The following is a 17545-nucleotide window of genomic DNA, read 5'->3' on the forward strand; positions in this document are numbered from 1 at the left end:
CTAAAAAGTATATATTTGACATTCAAGATCCCTAGTGGATATTGTGAAAAAGAAAAAAAAAAGATTGAAATTGGTTTTTACTGTTTACAGCATTAATAAAATTATCATTATTCTTTTTTAAGGGTGAACCAGGGAAACCAGGAGAACAAGGCTTGATGGCAAGTATCTGAATTTATCTTTTTCTATACTGAAAAGAATGAAAAGACAAGTTACTCAAAACTGTGGTCAAGACTATGTGTAACAAATGTGCCTGTTGTGTGATCTGTAACAAAGAGTGAGAATTAGTAAAAGTTAAAAAGTGATAGGGATAACTGAATCACTGTGCTGTACCCCTGAAGCTAACACAACATTGTAAATGAACTGTACTTCAATTTTTTTTTTTAAACATCTTTATTGAAGTATAATTGCTTTACAATGGTGTGTTACGTTCTGCTTTATAACAAAGTGAATCAGTTATACATATACATATGTTCCCATATCTCTTCCCTCTTGCATCTCCCTCCCTCCCACCCTCCCTATCCCACCCCTCTAGGTGGTCACAAAGCACCGAGCTGATCTCCCTGTGCTATGCGGCTGCTTCCCACTAGCTAGCTATTTTACATTTGGTAGTGTATATATGTCCATGACACTCTCTCACCCTGTCACATCTCACCCCTCCCCCTCCCCATATCCTCAAGTCCATTCTCTAGTAGGTCTGTGTCTTTATTCCCATCTTGCCACTAGGTTCTTCATGACCTTTTTTTTTTTTTTTCCTTAGATTCCATATATATGTGTTAGCATACTGTATTTCTTTTTCTCTTTCTGACTTACTTCACTCTGTATGACAGACTCTAACTCCATCCACCTCATTACAAACACCTCCATTTCATTTCTTTTTATGGCTGAGTAATATTCCATTGTATATATGTGCCACATCTTCTTTATCCATTCATCCGATGATGGACACCTAGGTTGCTTCCATGTCCTGGCTATTGTAAACAGAGCTGCAATGAATGTTTTGGTACATGACTCTTTCTGAATTATGGTTTTCTCAGGGTATATGCCCAGTAGTGGGATTGCTGGGTCATATGGTAGTTCTATTTTTAGTTTTTTAAGGAACCTCCATACTGTTCTCCATAGTGGCTGTATCAATTTACATTCCCACCAACAGTGCAAGAGTGTTCCCTTTTCTCCACACCCTCTCCAGCATTAATGGTAAAAAAAAAAAAAAAAGTATTCCTTTAAAACAAACAAGCAAAAAAGAAGTGATAGGGCCTGTCCATCACATGCTAAGGATCACATGACAACACATCTGCAGAACTGGTACAGGAGGAAAAAAGAGGGAGATTCCAGGTGAAGCAAGTGACAGAGGATGCTGAGGGAGACTCTGTTAAAAGAGATTAAATTCAGGGATATGCCTATTAGCTTAAAAAGAAATGAGATTTCAAAGGAACCAGGTGTCACTACCTGTGAACTAGTAGAGCAAACCTTCGACAGTGATTCAAGAGGTTTTTCTTGTGCCGAAGGCAGAGAACAGTTGTGCCCTCTTGAGCCCTGAAACTGACAATAAAACGGTAAGTTAATGGTTAAAATATCAGCAGTTATGGTTTGAATATCATTTGTCCTTCCACCCAGAGAGAAACAGTTGTGCCTTCCTGATCTCTGTCATTAAAAAAGATCATGAAATGATTCCTCTTGTACTTGCCCGTAAACACGCAGGTCCCAGCTCCTCACGTTTGTTTATGCTTTGCCAGGGAAAGAGAAGTTAGGGCAGCTTGCTGAGCCCCAAAGAGTAGAATTCCTTCAACCTACCTCTCCCCGTCACTTCCTCCCTATCTCTGGAGCTACCTTTCTGACCTGCTTTGTGACACGAACAATATTAAGGAACACAGGATGACGCTCTAATAACTCAAATTCCAGAGGGCAGCTATGTCTCACACTTGCCCTGGATGCAGTGATTACAGTCAGCTTGATCATGTCCATTTCACACGATGTGTGGCACGCAGCCTGCAGGTGCTCAGGATATCAAATGTATTTTTAAAAAATAGAAGCTAGGTCCTAGTGAAATGAATGCACAGGAACACGCTAGTTGGTCAAGAATTAAAACAAATGTGTGCATGGGCTAAAGGTCAAAGGCTTCTCCCTGCACAGGATGCCTTCAACAGCCCTCCTGGGGAGACACTCAGCAAGCTGTAGTCCTAGCTGTCATGTAGCTGCCTTCAAAACATCACTGGTGAAATGGAAGCATCCTGGGACCACACCTGACCCACTGCCTGGAAATTCTCTGTTTCTGACCTACAGTATCAAGATAGATATTTGATACAGACAGTCAGTCTGGGAGTACTATAATGGATTCTTTTTAAAAAGAATAAAATGAAAGAAAAACAACAGCAACAAAAGACCATATGTGAAAATTAAATAAAACATCTGTCATCCGTGGTAACTTTGCATACAAGGGCAGCATTAGCTCTCCGGGTTATAGGATCAGAGGGGGTGAAGAATTTTTGGAAAACTACCATATAAATTTTGAAATTGCTTTATGCAGTTGAATGCACCTGTAATTTCTATCGTGGATAACGGTCAAAACATATTCCTGCCATACACTCTTACGTCCAAGGCTACTTAGGATTCTTAGGAGCCCTTGTTTGTCCCCAGGTGTGCAGAGCCTATGATTTTTATCATTGCCACTGGCTTTCTACCCTGATGCCCAGTGCAGCACCGTAATATACAAAGTTCTAAAATAAAAATGGATGTTTAAAAAATTATAATCTTATCTTCCTTAAATTCATATACACACTCTAGAATACACCGTGTGAATAACAAATTAGTCCCATTTCCCTACCATTCCTAGCTTAATGCCATTAAATATAAATGTTCCACCTAGTCCTAAATGAATTACGTCATTGTCTTAGTTTGCTCTGATTTCCCATTTCATATAGCAACTTTTCAGATAAAGATGATCCTGGGTATTTTTCTCTAAACCTTTCTTCTCTCTTTAAACTCTTCAGATATAGTTCATATTCTCATTTCAAAAAATGAAGCTGAGAAACTCCGTTGAAGTCACAAATGTTCAAAGGATATGTCTAATGTAGTGATCTTCTAAAGTACAACATTGTACTGTTCTTAAAGATGTAAAATTCTTTTTTAAAAGAAAACTTGTATAATATATATTTAATAAGTAGACAAATAAGTATATATCTCAGTGAATTTTCACAGTGAACATAGCTCTGTAACCACAAAGCAGATCAAGAAATAGAAGGTTATCATATCCTAGAAACCCCCTTTACCCACCCCCCCATCACCATCTCCCTCTTCTGCCAACACAGATTAATTTTGCCTGCGTTTGAATTTCATATTAATAGAATCATACAATATGTAACTTTTGTGTCTGGCTTCTTTCATCCAACAGTATATTTGTGAGATCATCCACCTCTGTTTTAATAGCCTTCACAGCTGGTTAAAAAAAAAAATTAAGAGGAAGAACCTTACTTCCTTGACTACCCTGTTAAAACTACATCACTCAAATAACAGTAAATGAATGGTCTGTCTGTCTGACCTTGGGCAAGTCACTTAACCTCTCAATTTTTCATCTGTAAAGAAAGGAAAATCATACCCTCTCTGCCTCCCCTATAAGGTTGCCAAAGACGAGTGCGATAAATTAGGAGAAAGCACTTTAAAATATATAATGAAGAATTGTATGAGTATGTTATTATTATTATCACTCAGTTGTTCCCTCTACAGTAAATTACAGGTGAGCATGGATTTATATAACAGATGTATTCCTGTAAAGTTCTATATGAATCAGATTTTCATAAATCAACATAGCTTAAATGTGCTGGGAAATGTTGCTATTTAAAGCAATATTCTGAGTCTTTTCATAAAGCAATATAATCCCCTAATTCCTCTTCCCAGCAAACTGAATTTTTATATATTTGCCTAAAGTGAAATATTTCTATTATTTTTAAAAGTATCATTTAAAAAAAATTACTATGTTTACTAACTTAAATAGCACCTGTGTATTTTAACCCATCTCAAAGACAGAAGATACTGGAAATATAATAGCAGCTTTCATGCGGAGAAAAATTTCCTTAGAAATTTTCTTTTTCCTTTCAAACATTATATGTATGTGTGCGTATGTGGGTGTGTGTGTTTTGACTCGAAGTCTGGTAGAAAGAAAAGTACATATTACCAGTAATTCTGGCCTCAGAACAACTTAGGAGTGTATGACTATCGTCTTTGATCCTTTTTACTGATCTATAAAATGTAGGCAATAATTCCTATTCCACCTATATCACTGGAATATGGTGAGAAGCAAGTGAAATAATAAAAATATGAAAATGCTTTATGGAACACAGACTTCCATAAATGAGAAGTATTGCTGTTAACACAAAAATGTCAGATGACATAACGTGGCATACAGAAAGACCACTCTATGAGACATAAGGGCTAACGACAGTGTGATTATAGCTGTCAATTAAATTAGAGTGTGTCAAATACTGCGATTGATAATGCAACTTATTCCTTTTGTCCTGTTTGTTGCCATCATTGTGTTTGGCCTTCTCCTATATATCACATCTTCTTACCTCATCACCTTTTCATAACACACCCCTTCTCATCCACCAGTTCAGACAAGGGAAGATAATATATACCGCTGCTCTCATCTTTTCCACAGTATGCAAAACCCACTACCTCTGTTGGTTTGCGCCATGGAGGAGTGTTTGCTTACGTGAGGATCTTGAGAGGCATTAGAGAATTTTTTAAAATGTAAAATGTCTCTAATGATGAAATGAAAAAACTAGGAATTATCTAAAATTAGCTCTTTCAAAACTGTTTATGAGTGTGTCAGGTGGGAAATTAGTTTTCATAATCCATGCTATATATTTTATATCGCAAAAATAATCATCTGAAGATTAACAGCATCTCTAATAGAATAAAAAAGAAGTCCTGCCTCTCAAGCAGTTCCACATTTATTTAACCCTGCTGTGCACCTATTCCATAAACAAGACCTTCAGGTTTTGCGAGGAGTTCTAGAGGAGATTTTAAAAGGCAGAATCTTGAGCTAAAACAAACTGGACTCCATCTAAATGAGGAGAGAATCGCTCTGGATTATAAAATTAGACTCAAGAATCAAACCAAGAACTGACCACAGCTGGAAATGCTAAAGTTCTGAACCCCAGCACAAATGGTCTTTATTTTTCAGTTCTTCAGGAGTTTAAATAGTTGTTAGAATAGTATTTTTGAAGGTGTCTTTCCTTTTGATATTCTTACTGTTTCTTTCTTTGACAAATATAGTAGTTCTCAAAAACATTAAAGACAAATGATGTATATTCAATGTGCCAACTACTCCCTGTTTCCTGGAAATTATTTTTTTGTCCAAAGTGTCTATAACCAAGGTTTCATAGACCATATCACTTTCCCTACACTGAAACTCTTCCTTCCTCTCCTGCCCCCCAAATATATGCAAACTCCATAACGTATCCATTCATCTCTTTCTGAATTATAAGAGTACTTAAAATGTCATTCGTTGGGCCCTGGTGGTGTCCGAGAGTTCAAAACTCAGAAAATATTTTCTGTTATTGTTCCTTAAAGTGAAATTTGGATTGTATCCAAAGAAGTTATAGATACTTTTTAGTTTATTTTGATTTTGCCTGCAAACACATTTAATACGTTTGTGTCAAGTGAATATAATGTATTTTATGGTAGCTAATAACATAAGCATAGATAATTGCTTCTGCTTCATTTAAAATAAAATTGAATTAACCAATATGTGAAGATGTACTTTAAACATATTTAGTTATAATGCACTGCTATCCCACAGATTTGATAAAACTTATCATTTTACTTAATTGTACTTTGCTGTCTCAACCATATTGACCAGCAGGATGGCAGACATCGGACACAGCAGCAGGCTTCTCTTCATGATTTTAATCTGGTGAGGCAAACAAACCTTCAAATCACAAATGACCAAAATCATCTTAGGATATTTAGTTATTAGACTAGATATTAACAATGAAATCTTTTTTGGTAAAACTGCATTACTTCAGTTGTGCACACCAAACTACCTGCCGGGGTGCCTTAGCAACTGTTCTAATGCTTTATTATTCTCACTTAATCTGTTTGCCCATGAAGTACATGTAAATGCCACACCAACAGAGTCCTTCCAACCCACCAGAGCCTGTAATACTTGGTTTTCCAAATGGGCCGAGGCCTGCTCCCCGGCTCTCCCACGCGTACCTAATATCCGCATCTCTATGAGACTGAAGCTCTCATATGTAGACATTTGGGATGCTCACAGGATCAAACTCCATCCACATGCCTCAAAATACCCACCTTTTTGCCCCATCCTCCAGTTTATTGTAGGGCACACCAGTGGTGTGGTTCACCTGCAGAAGAACAGACCCGGGAAAGAGACAATTCACAGTCCTTGAAGGGAGCGCCAGTCATTGGGGCAGAGAATTCCAAGGTCCCAGGAACCCAAAGTACAGTCTAAGGTCAGGGGGTGGGCTACCACAGGAGGAGGTGTGCAGCCAGGGAAGAGATCTCTAAAGTGTGGACCCTAACGCAGGAGCCCTCTTGCCCAGGGCTAAGGGCAGTACTGGGGCCATGTGTTTGAATGGACTCTATAACAAAATAGACTTCTGCTTTGGCCACCTCCTTCGAGAAAACTTCACACACACTTGCTTATTCACAAACATTCACACTCCCCCAAGCTAAGTTAGAAGCTGCCTTCTCCCCTCCTCCACAGCATTTATCCCATCACAAAATAACTGTGTCTGGTGCTTAGTGTATTCAATAAACTGAATAATATGAATCAATGAATCGATAAATCAGGTACTAATGCAAGGAAATCCTGTTTATATTTTTCTCTCATCCAATATCATTGCATGCCAGGAGTAGAATTAAGCAGGATAAATCCAACAGAAAACTACTTTTTCTTCTGCATCTTCATATATTCATTCACATATTATAGATAATTTGAAGTATATGTGTGTTCATGAATATGCATGGTGTAACTAAAGGACTGATTTTCATGAGGAAAAGTAACTGTAGCGATTTTTAGTCACACTCTGTGACTGTTTTTTAACTAGAGTGTAAATGATCTAGAAGAAATCTTAGGAATCATCTAGTTAATCGCTTCACAGATAAAGAAACAGCATCAGAGTGAATAAATAACTTGACCAAGCTCATAGAGTAGTCTGTGGCAGAACTAGGGTAGAATCCAGTTCACCTGATTGTCGTCTTACGCATTTTCCAGTGTAGATCTGCTAGATCTACACTTTCCAATATAGTAGCCACTAGCCACATGTGGCCATTTAAACTGAAATTAAATAAAATTTAAAATCCAGTTTCTAAAAGTGGCACTAGCCACATTTCAAGTGCTCAGTAGCCACATGTGGTTACTGGCTACCTACTGGATTGAGCAATAGAGACTATTTCCACTATTCCAGAAAGTTCTGTTGGGTAAGGCTGGTCTAGATAGAAAACAGATCTGGACAATAGATGAGTACATATTAGAGTCCTAAATTTAAGTCTTCCTTCTGCTGGTAGTAGGATATTTAAATTTTAGCAGTTAGTGTTTCTTAGCATTGTTGATTTAAAATAGGAAAAGCATTTGCACTTTACTCAATAGAAATATTTTTTACTGAGCATAGTATAGGGTGATAGGCCTTCATGAACCATAAATTTGTTTCCTTTATGGTACACTAGGGAAGTATGCTTAATCACAGAGGGCAGAGGAAGCCTGTTAATTTTTCTTTCTTTACGGGTCATTTCCATTTTGGATGCAGCAATGAGAAACAATTTATTAAATATTTAGAAGGGATGGAATGAGCTAATTTGAGCCTTGGATATTTGATAAGAGGCGATAGAATCTCTGTTTGGGGACCTAATCAGAGCATAGATTCTCTAATACCTAGATCTGTCTTTCATCTGCTGGCGGTAGTTAATGTCCAATATTTAGTCTTGGGTCCTGGTTTCGTCAAGTGGTGAGAAAAATATATGGCTTCTTTAATTTCCTGAGTGTTAAGAGACCTCCCATAAAGAGGTCAGAGCTTCATGATTTTGGGAAACACCAACAAATGAATCATCCAGGTTTAATATTTTCCCCAAAAAGTCAACACATGAGGTAGAGAAGTCAGAAAGAATTTATTCTTTTAAAAAATAAATTACTGCATTTAAAACTTTTTTCATCAAATATTCATGAATTAATATAATAACATGTCATCGTATTGATAGGCTCTGAAGGAGACCTGTTTTAGAGGAACTTCTTCAAATAATAGAAATTATGGAATGATATTATTGAAACAGAAGAAAATCCCAGATACTTAAACAGAAACAACTGCCTCAAATCTGAGAACTTTAAGGAGAAAAATAGAATGATGTCTAACTTCCCATAAGAAGAGCTTGTCTATGTATCTTCTAAATAGATGATGTTGGATGATTCACCCTAGTATTTTGATTCCATTAGGTACTACTGTGATGTAACCATTTTATTTCAAAATATCATTATTTATGTATACTAGAAAAGTTTTGCTTTATATCTTTCTCAATTTGATTAAAAGTTTTAGATGGCCATCTTAAAAAAAAACAAAAAACAAAAAACTGAGAACTCTTTCCAGTGGTTAGAAGTAAGATAGCTAGAGTTGCAAAACAATGGAGGAAATTCGGTAAATGGAATTTAATAATTTTAATATTCATTAATTCATTGTTTCAATGTAGTCAATAATGATTTATTTGCTAGGCACTGCTATGTAGGTGCTGAGGATGTAAAATATATGGCCCGAAGAATTTGCTGCCTAGTCAGGTAGATTTGATAAATATGTAAATATATTAAAATACAGCCAGTTAAAATGTGCTAGAGAATCACAGAGGACAAAAACAAGCTCTGTCTGGGTGCACTGGAGAAGGTTCACAAAGGAAGTGAGTTATGGCTGCTGAGCCTCGAAGAATGATTAAGACCTTTACATGAAGGCTAATGGGAAACTGCTTGGGAAAGATGATTCAATGTGACTGAAGACAGAGTCCATGGAGGACTCGAAACAAGAGATGAGGCTCTCCCATCTCAGCTCTGTCCTGCTCTTTTCTTGTTTATGCTGTGTTCCTTCATACCCAGTTCAGCTAAATCATTGGCTTTTACACTGAAAACATATCAGCACACTCTCTTACATTCTAAACATTTCCCAAAAGTTTCTCGTTTGGCATTTCCACACACTTAAGCTGTGGAATCTGAATCTTGTAAAACATCATTTGAATTATACTCCAGACTCACGTATAATAGTGGCTAGAGTTTATGTTTCTTGACCCTCCCTCATCAAACTTCCAAGGAGAACATGGAATTTTATATAAGTACATCTTAAATGAATCCTTCTTAAGTAAGACAAATTTCCATTATTTATTTCAAATTTCCTCTTTCCCTTTATAAACCAAGTTGTATTTTCTGATCTTGTGACCAGGTTAATAGCTTTCAAAAGGTTATGATTCAAGTCTGTTGCACCAAACCCTTGAGAAAGTCTGATACTAACATTTTATGACTCCAATAAGTTAGATTATACGTGTTATCATTTTTCCCCGTGGAAACAGACTTTAAAAAGTATTTTCTTCATTTTACCTGACTTTTATTAAATCTTGGAAAAATTCTTAACTCAAAAAGGAAATAATTTTAAATGGCTTAATAGATTGGGGCTTTTATTCTCCCCTTCACAGATGGACCACCTCTTTTTTGTTCCCTGCGTTTTTTATTACAGAAGCTGGTTGTATATTCTTGTATCCAGAAATGACCAGCAGCTTTTAGAGCTTTGAATTTTACTGTTAGCCATCAGGGACAGAACAGGAACTATGTCCGCCCCCTGCTCACACAGAACATCATTTCCTAATAGCAGGCAACCAGAACTTGCCTTAAAACACCTCCCAAGAGGCATCCTAGAGCACATCATTTAGAAACTCTGCATTCTGTTTAAGTAATTAATACCTCAATCAAATTTGTGCTAACATCAGTAGTCAGAAAAATTCATTAATTTTTTTTTCCATTCCATGATCTATCAAACAAAAGACTTTTTAATTAAAAAATGTTATTTTTACAAGCTGGAAAGTGCAGCCAATGCATAATGGTTATAGAAACGTCCATTTCTTAACTGCCTGCTTTGAAGATTAACATGAGTTGATAATTCTACTTACTGTTTGCATGATGGCTTTTGATATGCATTAGAGACCTTAGACCTACATCCACATCCATGACACTCTCCGTGTCAATGAGACCATGTAATCAAGATGATTTTTGCTTTGTGGTTTTAATATAGAAACCATGAATTGAATTCCTCCACTCACTCTTGCACTTAGAGGTAATCTAGAGGCTATAAGAATAGGCCAGGGACTTCCCTGGTGGCTCAGCGGTTAAGAATCCGCCTGCCAATGCAGGGGACACAGGTTCGATCCCTGGTCTGGAAGATCCCACATGCCGTGGAGCAACCAAGCCCGCGTGCCACAACTACTGAAGCCCACGTGCCATAACTACTGAAGCCCGCGCGCCTAGAGCCGGCGCTCCGCAACAAGAGAAGCCACTGCAATGAGAAGCCCGCACACCACAACGAAGAGGAGCCCCCGCTCACCTCAACTAGAGAAAGCCCGCGCACAGCAACAGAGACCAAACACAGCCAAAAATTTTTAAAAATTAAAAATTAAAAAAAAAAAAAGAATAGGCCAGTAGCATTAGAATGACTTGGGTGAACGTGAGTGAAAAATCTTGTCATTCTTATCTTGAGATACTATTGTCTAAGGTATAAGGGAAAACTTGGTTTACTCTATGTGTTCATCATTCATTCCTATAATTTTTATCAACTCAAAGTAAGCACCATTGTGCTTACAAGCACCTACAAGGCCATACACATGTGATCTCCCTACCCTCTCCAGAGCCCCATCTTCTACTACTTACCTGTTGCCTCCTCAGTGTTCTTTGAACACACTGATCATATGCCCACCTCTTGGCCTTGTACTTGCTATTCCCTTGCCTGGAACATTCTTCCCCCTTCTACATGCATGACTGTCTTGCCTGACCTCTTTCAGGGCTCTATCCAAGAGTCACTTTATCCTAGGCCTTCACTGATCCCCCAATTTAAAATACCACCACATCCACTTCTCCCAATCCCTACCCCCCTATTTGCTTTAACACTTACCCCCTGACACAACTTTATATTTTACTTGTTTATTTTTTTACTGTCTTTCTCCATTCACTAGACTACGCAGTCCAGGAGGGCATGCATTTTTATTAATTTTGTTCACTACTGTATCCCCAGTGCCTAGAACATTGCCTCACACTCGATGGGCATTCAAAAAACTGCTCAGTGGATGAATTCATGAATGAACCCAGAAGGATTCACTGAGCAATTACTGTGCCAGCTTCTGTGTATGATAAAAGACATGTAGAGTGAAGAAAGAAGTAACCTGACAATCACAACACAGTTGGTAAATTCTGGGAAAGAAGTGCTGTCATAGGGGTGCTTTGGAAAACAAAAGAAGGGGACCTAGCCCCAAGGGTGGAGGCACTGAGCCCTGAATTATGGAATGAGTGGAAGAGACAGGACCAGAGAGAAGAAGCCCATTAAAGGAACAGACAACCAGAGGTGCAGAGGTGTAGAGATGAGGAAGCAGGGCTTATGTGGCAAACTACAACTGTTACAAAAGCTTGAACTTTTCTCTCAAAATCCATGGAAAGCCATGGAAGGATTTTTCAGCTCCCTTGGGCAGCACTGTGTAGAAAGGGTTGAAGAAGACTGAAAACACAGTGGCTTTTAGATGGGTGTCACAGTAGCTTAGGTGAGAGAGAAGCGGGTTGAACAAGAGCATGGCAATGCAGCTGAAGAAGAGGGCAGACCGGAGAATGTTCCTGAGTAAGTATAGTATCTGGTGGACCCAGAGCCGGAGGAGTAAACGATCACTCTCAGGCCTGAGTAACGCGCCTTGAGTAAAGGCAATCACCAAATGGGAACTGCAGTATTTCTTTAACTTACTTGACTGCCATATTCTACATAATACTTTACATCATCTTTAAAAATGGAATCTAGCGGGGGTGAGGAAAACAGGAAAGAAAATCAGTGCACTGTGTAATTTCCTACCTGTTTATAGCTTTTAAGTTTTCATAGCTCTCCATAGTCTTTTCTGAAAGACCATGAAAATTAGGTGTAAACATTTATCTGCAGATAAGTGATGTCATTACTCCACACTTAGAATTTTTCAGTGGCTCATTTGGTTCTTATCTTTTGAAGAAGGTTATGTCCATTGTGCAAAATCCTTTAATGAAAAAAGTTAATACATTCTACATCATCCAGAGCCTATATTGAAATGAGTACATTTTAAGGTTTAAATTATAGTTTAACACTTCTGGGGTTAAACTTAAAGAAATATAGTTTAACATGTTGAGATTCTGTATATTACACAGTTTCCAATCTTGAGACATATACAAAGAAATGATTACAGAAAATAAAAGAGACCAGATTATACTCATCTTAATTGGTCGTCTGCAGAGTATATGCAAATATAAAAGTGCCCGCCAAGAAAATACCTAAGAAAGGAACAATTCATTGATTGATAAAAATGGACTAAAAAGATTGACTCTTTGGTTTGGAAGACTATTTGATTCAAACTTTTTAAGACATGGGGCTAACTAACAATAATGGAATTATTTTAGAAATCTTAGAATACTAGAACAACTAGTTTTAATTTTAGGAATAATAAGATACACTAGCTTGACAAGTGAATAATGAATATATGACATTCTTCATCCAAGTCATTATTCAGGCTGAGAATATAAGTAAGTTTAAGAAAGATTAGATAAGTCAGTCAATGGTTCTATGGCATTTACGCATTACTTTATAAATTTGTATTTGTACTAGAAACTACAAAACTACTCAAATGTAGACCTCTTAACCAACTGGTAGTAGCATACCCTAACTTCAAAATTTATTTTTGATCAGTGAAGCTTTCATTTGTAAGCTTAAATTTATGACCACAATGTCACAGATATATAATGGGATTATTAATCAGAGAATGCTCAAAAAATATATACATGAGCAAAATATTGATCAAAATAGCTATTTGTGTGTGTGTGTACTTACTCAAATGTATGTCTGTGCCTTATATTCAACATTGCTTTTTCCCAGTTCCTCTCTAAAACAATGACACTATCTTTGGCTTGTTACCATTTTTCCTGCCAGCGAGATCAAAGGAGTATATGCACATTTTTGGTAGCTGAGGATATATCCTTGGCAACATAGTTATGAAAATTTATAAGATATGTATTCACAATTCAAAATTAATATTGTCATAAAAACTGCTTTTATTTTTGGAGTTTAGCAAAAATTGCAGTAGTTTTCTAACAGTGAGAAAAATAATATATTTTTTTATAGCCATCCTTTGACTTTTATTAACTACTGTGTTAAAATATACAACTAATATAATTTCATAGATTTCAGAGTTGTGAGTAATCTTTCTAAATCTCTGACTTACTGTGATCCTGCAGCAAAGACCAGATTAGAAAATACCAGATATGTTCGTCTCTAGTTAAAACATTTGGTTTAAAATTTGCTCTTATTTTAATCTGAAATATTCCCTTTCAGGGTTATATATCAAATGTAATGAAATGCCCAATTTTAGTGAACAATATTTTTTCAAGCGGCAGTTAAGTTTTTAGTGGGAAACAAACCTGTTTGCATTGAACATATACATTCTCAGTCTAAACATTGAATTAATGTACTTTTTGTTATATGATTTCCTTTCTAACATCAACACTTTAAAAAGTGAAATACTCTGGAGACACTAGGAAAAATGGAATCATAGGCAGTGATAAAACCCAAGTCTTTTCTTCACTCTCAGATCTCCTATCACTACAGCTTCCAAATTCTGCCTTTACTTAGCATTAACATTCACTTCCCAAACAATTTACCCAAGTAAGGAAATGATTACACATGTTTATGTGCTAAGGGGAAGGAACCAGTGCAGAGTGGGAGGCTCTGATACAGATGCAGGGATAATTGATTGAGAAAGAGCCCTGAGGGTGAAGGCAAGGATGGATTCCAGAGTCTACTGGATGCATTTGCCCAGTGGGAGGAGAGCATCTTCCTCCTCTGATATAGTAAGGAGGGCCACATGGGTTTGAGTTGATGAGAGACATGATGTTGGGGGAATTTATGCCTGAGAGCCTCTGTTTTCTCTGCAAAATCTAAGACGGGGAGAATTTTAAATGGAAGGAGTGAGATAAGCAGAGAGAAAGTCAGACCACACAGATAGATGAGATAACAAGCTCATTAAGAAGGTTGAGTAAATTGAAAAGGAATATATATGGCAAAATATTAAAAATTGTTACATATAAGTGATGGATACATGGGTATATATTATATTACTCTCCCTACCTTTTATTATGTTTTAAATTTTTTGTAATAAAAAGGAAAAAAGAAAAGAGTTCACTTTCTTGCAGTTCCTAGGCTTGTAGGCCAGTATTAATTTTTTCATATGTCTGACATTTGATGTCCTTGCCTTCAGTGTCACCAAGTCAATAAAACTACATCCTACATTTTAAAAAAGGAATCTATAAAGGTGATATTGCACAGTGCACTCTCAGTAACCTAAAGCTGATTATATGAGGAAATTGTTAGTCTTCCTGTGAGGATTACAAAATAATTTATGAGGAACAGATTCTCTGAATGTTCCTAAACATTGTGTATTTTTAATTAAAAAATTATGCATGACCAATTCTTCCTCTAATTACCGCTCTAGTCCTTGTTTTATGTTACAGTCTGAATGTAAGATGCTGATTAACTGAAATGTCACACATTCAAAATAAGCTAGCCATTAGTTAAGTGTAATGGAATAAAGAGCTTTTTACATGGAATGATAGAGTACCTATAACTTTGTTAAAATATACTGAAATTAAAAGTATTTTTGAAAGAATTGGAAGAAAAGTGTTTAATATTTTTATTTAAAAATAGACATCAAAAGTCAGAATTACAGCTCTCTTTGTGCTCTTTTCTACCATCCCAAAGCCTGCCTTGCTCTAAATAAAGCCAACAGAATTCCAACACTGACTTTGTGGTCAAAAAATTGCTATATCTCAGAACTGCCACATTTCCATTTTAAATGTAAATATTCCCATTCATCTTCCTAAATATTATATTTCTTCTCCTCTCCTCCCCTGCCCCAGTGTCATAGTTTATGCAACAGCTGACAGCATCTTTTGTTCCCTTTTCTGGTGCACACTACATGCCACAACTGACCTTGGCATCGCCTAGTTTGTAAACAAGTTTTGTGCAGGTCAATTGGCCGCATTTCATAAGAGGAAGAATAGAGCAAAACATGTTTCTTTGTAATGCCATTCAGTGATTTCCTTTGCAAATCTGCTTCCTGAAGTTTTGCAGATGCAGAAGTATAGAACATGTCAGTGTGCTGGGAACTGCGTTGCATTTTAAGTGCTTCTAGTAGCAACATCTCCAGCCTTCTATATGAGACTGATGTGATAGATTTGCAGGTATCTGAAGAAACAGATGCAGTGAAATGGCAAAGATTTCTTTCTGTTTTGTTTTAGTTGAAATATAGTTGATTTACAATGTTGTGATCCTTTTTTTTAAAGGAAAAAATCAGAATCCTACGGCATATGCTTAATGTTCTTCAAAAGAGAACGAGAGAAGAAAAGACCCATTGTGCACTTCCAACCGAAAATTTTCATTTTCCTTGATGTACAAAACATCAGCATATTTCAGCATGACAAATATCAATAGAACCTTACAAAATAGGACAGTTTTAATCAGTCATTTAAGTTTAAATGGTTGCAATATTATGTTTATTGAATTGTTTTTCTTTTCTTAGGGTCCTCTGGGGCCTCCAGGACAAAAGGTAGAGTATAAATAATACTGTGAAGGTAATTATACTCCCATCGCCTAATGGCTAGTCAGAGAAGTGAATGGAATTAGCTACTGTAAGTCATGCCAAAGCAGTCTGGTTTGTGCATTCTGCTTTCTAAAAATACAGTCATGTAATGTTAGCCATTAGATTTCTAATTGACTCCATTATAGAAAAGTCAATAAATCCAGAGCAGACTCTTTTTAAGCTGTCTGCCAAACTTGTAGGTTATTGAGGTTTTAATTCAAATCCTGGTAAAACATCATGAGAAAACTTAGAATGTGAAAGGTCATAAGACATTGCAAATTAATTGCATGGTCTTGCACAAATATGTGATTGTTAAATGACTGTTAAACAGACCAGAACAAAGGATATTCTTGTTGCTTGGTGGCTATATTTAAGTGGTCCACTAGTGTCTTCCTTTGCTGAGGTAACCCAAAAAGTGGCTTCCTGATTGTCATTTCAACGTTATCCAGAGCCATCAGAATTAACCCTTTACATTCTGATGGAGAAAGTCTAGCACTTCTAAAATTACATCAATACTACAGTAGTAAATACATCAGTAGCAGGTAGATGGCGCTTTGCCAATAAAATATCACTAAGTCCCCATTCCCCATCACACCTCCCACCCCATAAAGATGACAAAAAAGGATATTTAACCTGCAGAAAACTAAAGAAAATAATTGGATTACAACAGGTGGAAAAGTGATTATTCTTTATCTTTGGAATCCATCAAAGTTAGAGATGTTTTATCCCCCAAGCTTGGGCATGTGGCATCTGTTGAAACATAATCCCACAAACCAAGTAAAAGCCAATGCGTTGTGAGACAACTTGTGTATAGGAACAATTTGTCCTTAGCAATAATGTCTCTATTAAGTATGGTGTGAAATTGTAAAGCTACCCTAATCCATATGCGACCAGGATGAAATTACTGCCTCAGGCTTCGGGAAGTCCTTTAATGACCCACTCAATATAATCACCAAGAAAGCACTAAGAACTTGCTATCTCAATTTGTTTTGCATGTAATGACTATATTTTTAATAAACTTTATTTTTTAGAGCAGTTTTAGATTTATAATTACTATTTTAATTTTTTTCCATTATTCTTAAAGAAATTTAATATTATACAGCTACTAAGAAAAATCTGTTTGCTAGTGCTAAACAAAAAATAAGCACCTTCTATTTAAAAATGGTTTCTCCAGAACCTCAAAGGAAGGTGTGTGAAGGGAAATCACTATTTGAAAACATTTGTTAATGTTTCTGTATCCAGTTAAATGTCAGATTTTCTCAGGTAGTAATTAGCTTTCTTATTCTCAGTTCAACCACCTATGTCCAATCATTGTAATCACCCCAGTGCATGTGTGCACACTTCCAAGTGTGTATGCACATACACACACACACACACACTTAAGATAATATTTTATGTGTAGAAGTTGTGTTGTTCCTAGTTGGTGTTTACCACTTGCAACATCCTTTCTAGTCTACTTTGGAGGATGTATTCACACTCACGTGGTTTAAACACAATCCCTGAGAGTCTCGGGGAAATGCTTTCAAATACAACAAATTTGAGTTTACAACATGGGTCCCTTATTTGTCTAACTGTGGAGCAAGTGGGTGTTATTTTACTTACCTTTCATTTTATGTTATTTAATTTCATGAAATTCAGGAGTTACTGCTACTGCTAG

General features: G+C 36.6%; 1 protein-coding gene across 1 annotated transcript in view; it reads left to right on the forward strand.

The window, feature by feature from the left end:
* The window catches only part of COL25A1 (collagen type XXV alpha 1 chain), a 461378-nt gene that overhangs the window by 350760 nt on the left and 93073 nt on the right, over nt 1-17545 (forward strand). Inside the window, exons 10-11 of the mRNA XM_061191166.1 lie at nt 123-158; nt 15829-15855. Coding sequence (XP_061047149.1) covers nt 123-158; nt 15829-15855 — 63 coding nt within the window. The remainder of the gene's footprint in view (nt 1-122; nt 159-15828; nt 15856-17545) is intronic.

This window comes from Eubalaena glacialis, chromosome 5 (assembly GCF_028564815.1).
Source record: "Eubalaena glacialis isolate mEubGla1 chromosome 5, mEubGla1.1.hap2.+ XY, whole genome shotgun sequence".
NCBI lineage: Eukaryota > Metazoa > Chordata > Mammalia > Artiodactyla > Balaenidae > Eubalaena > Eubalaena glacialis.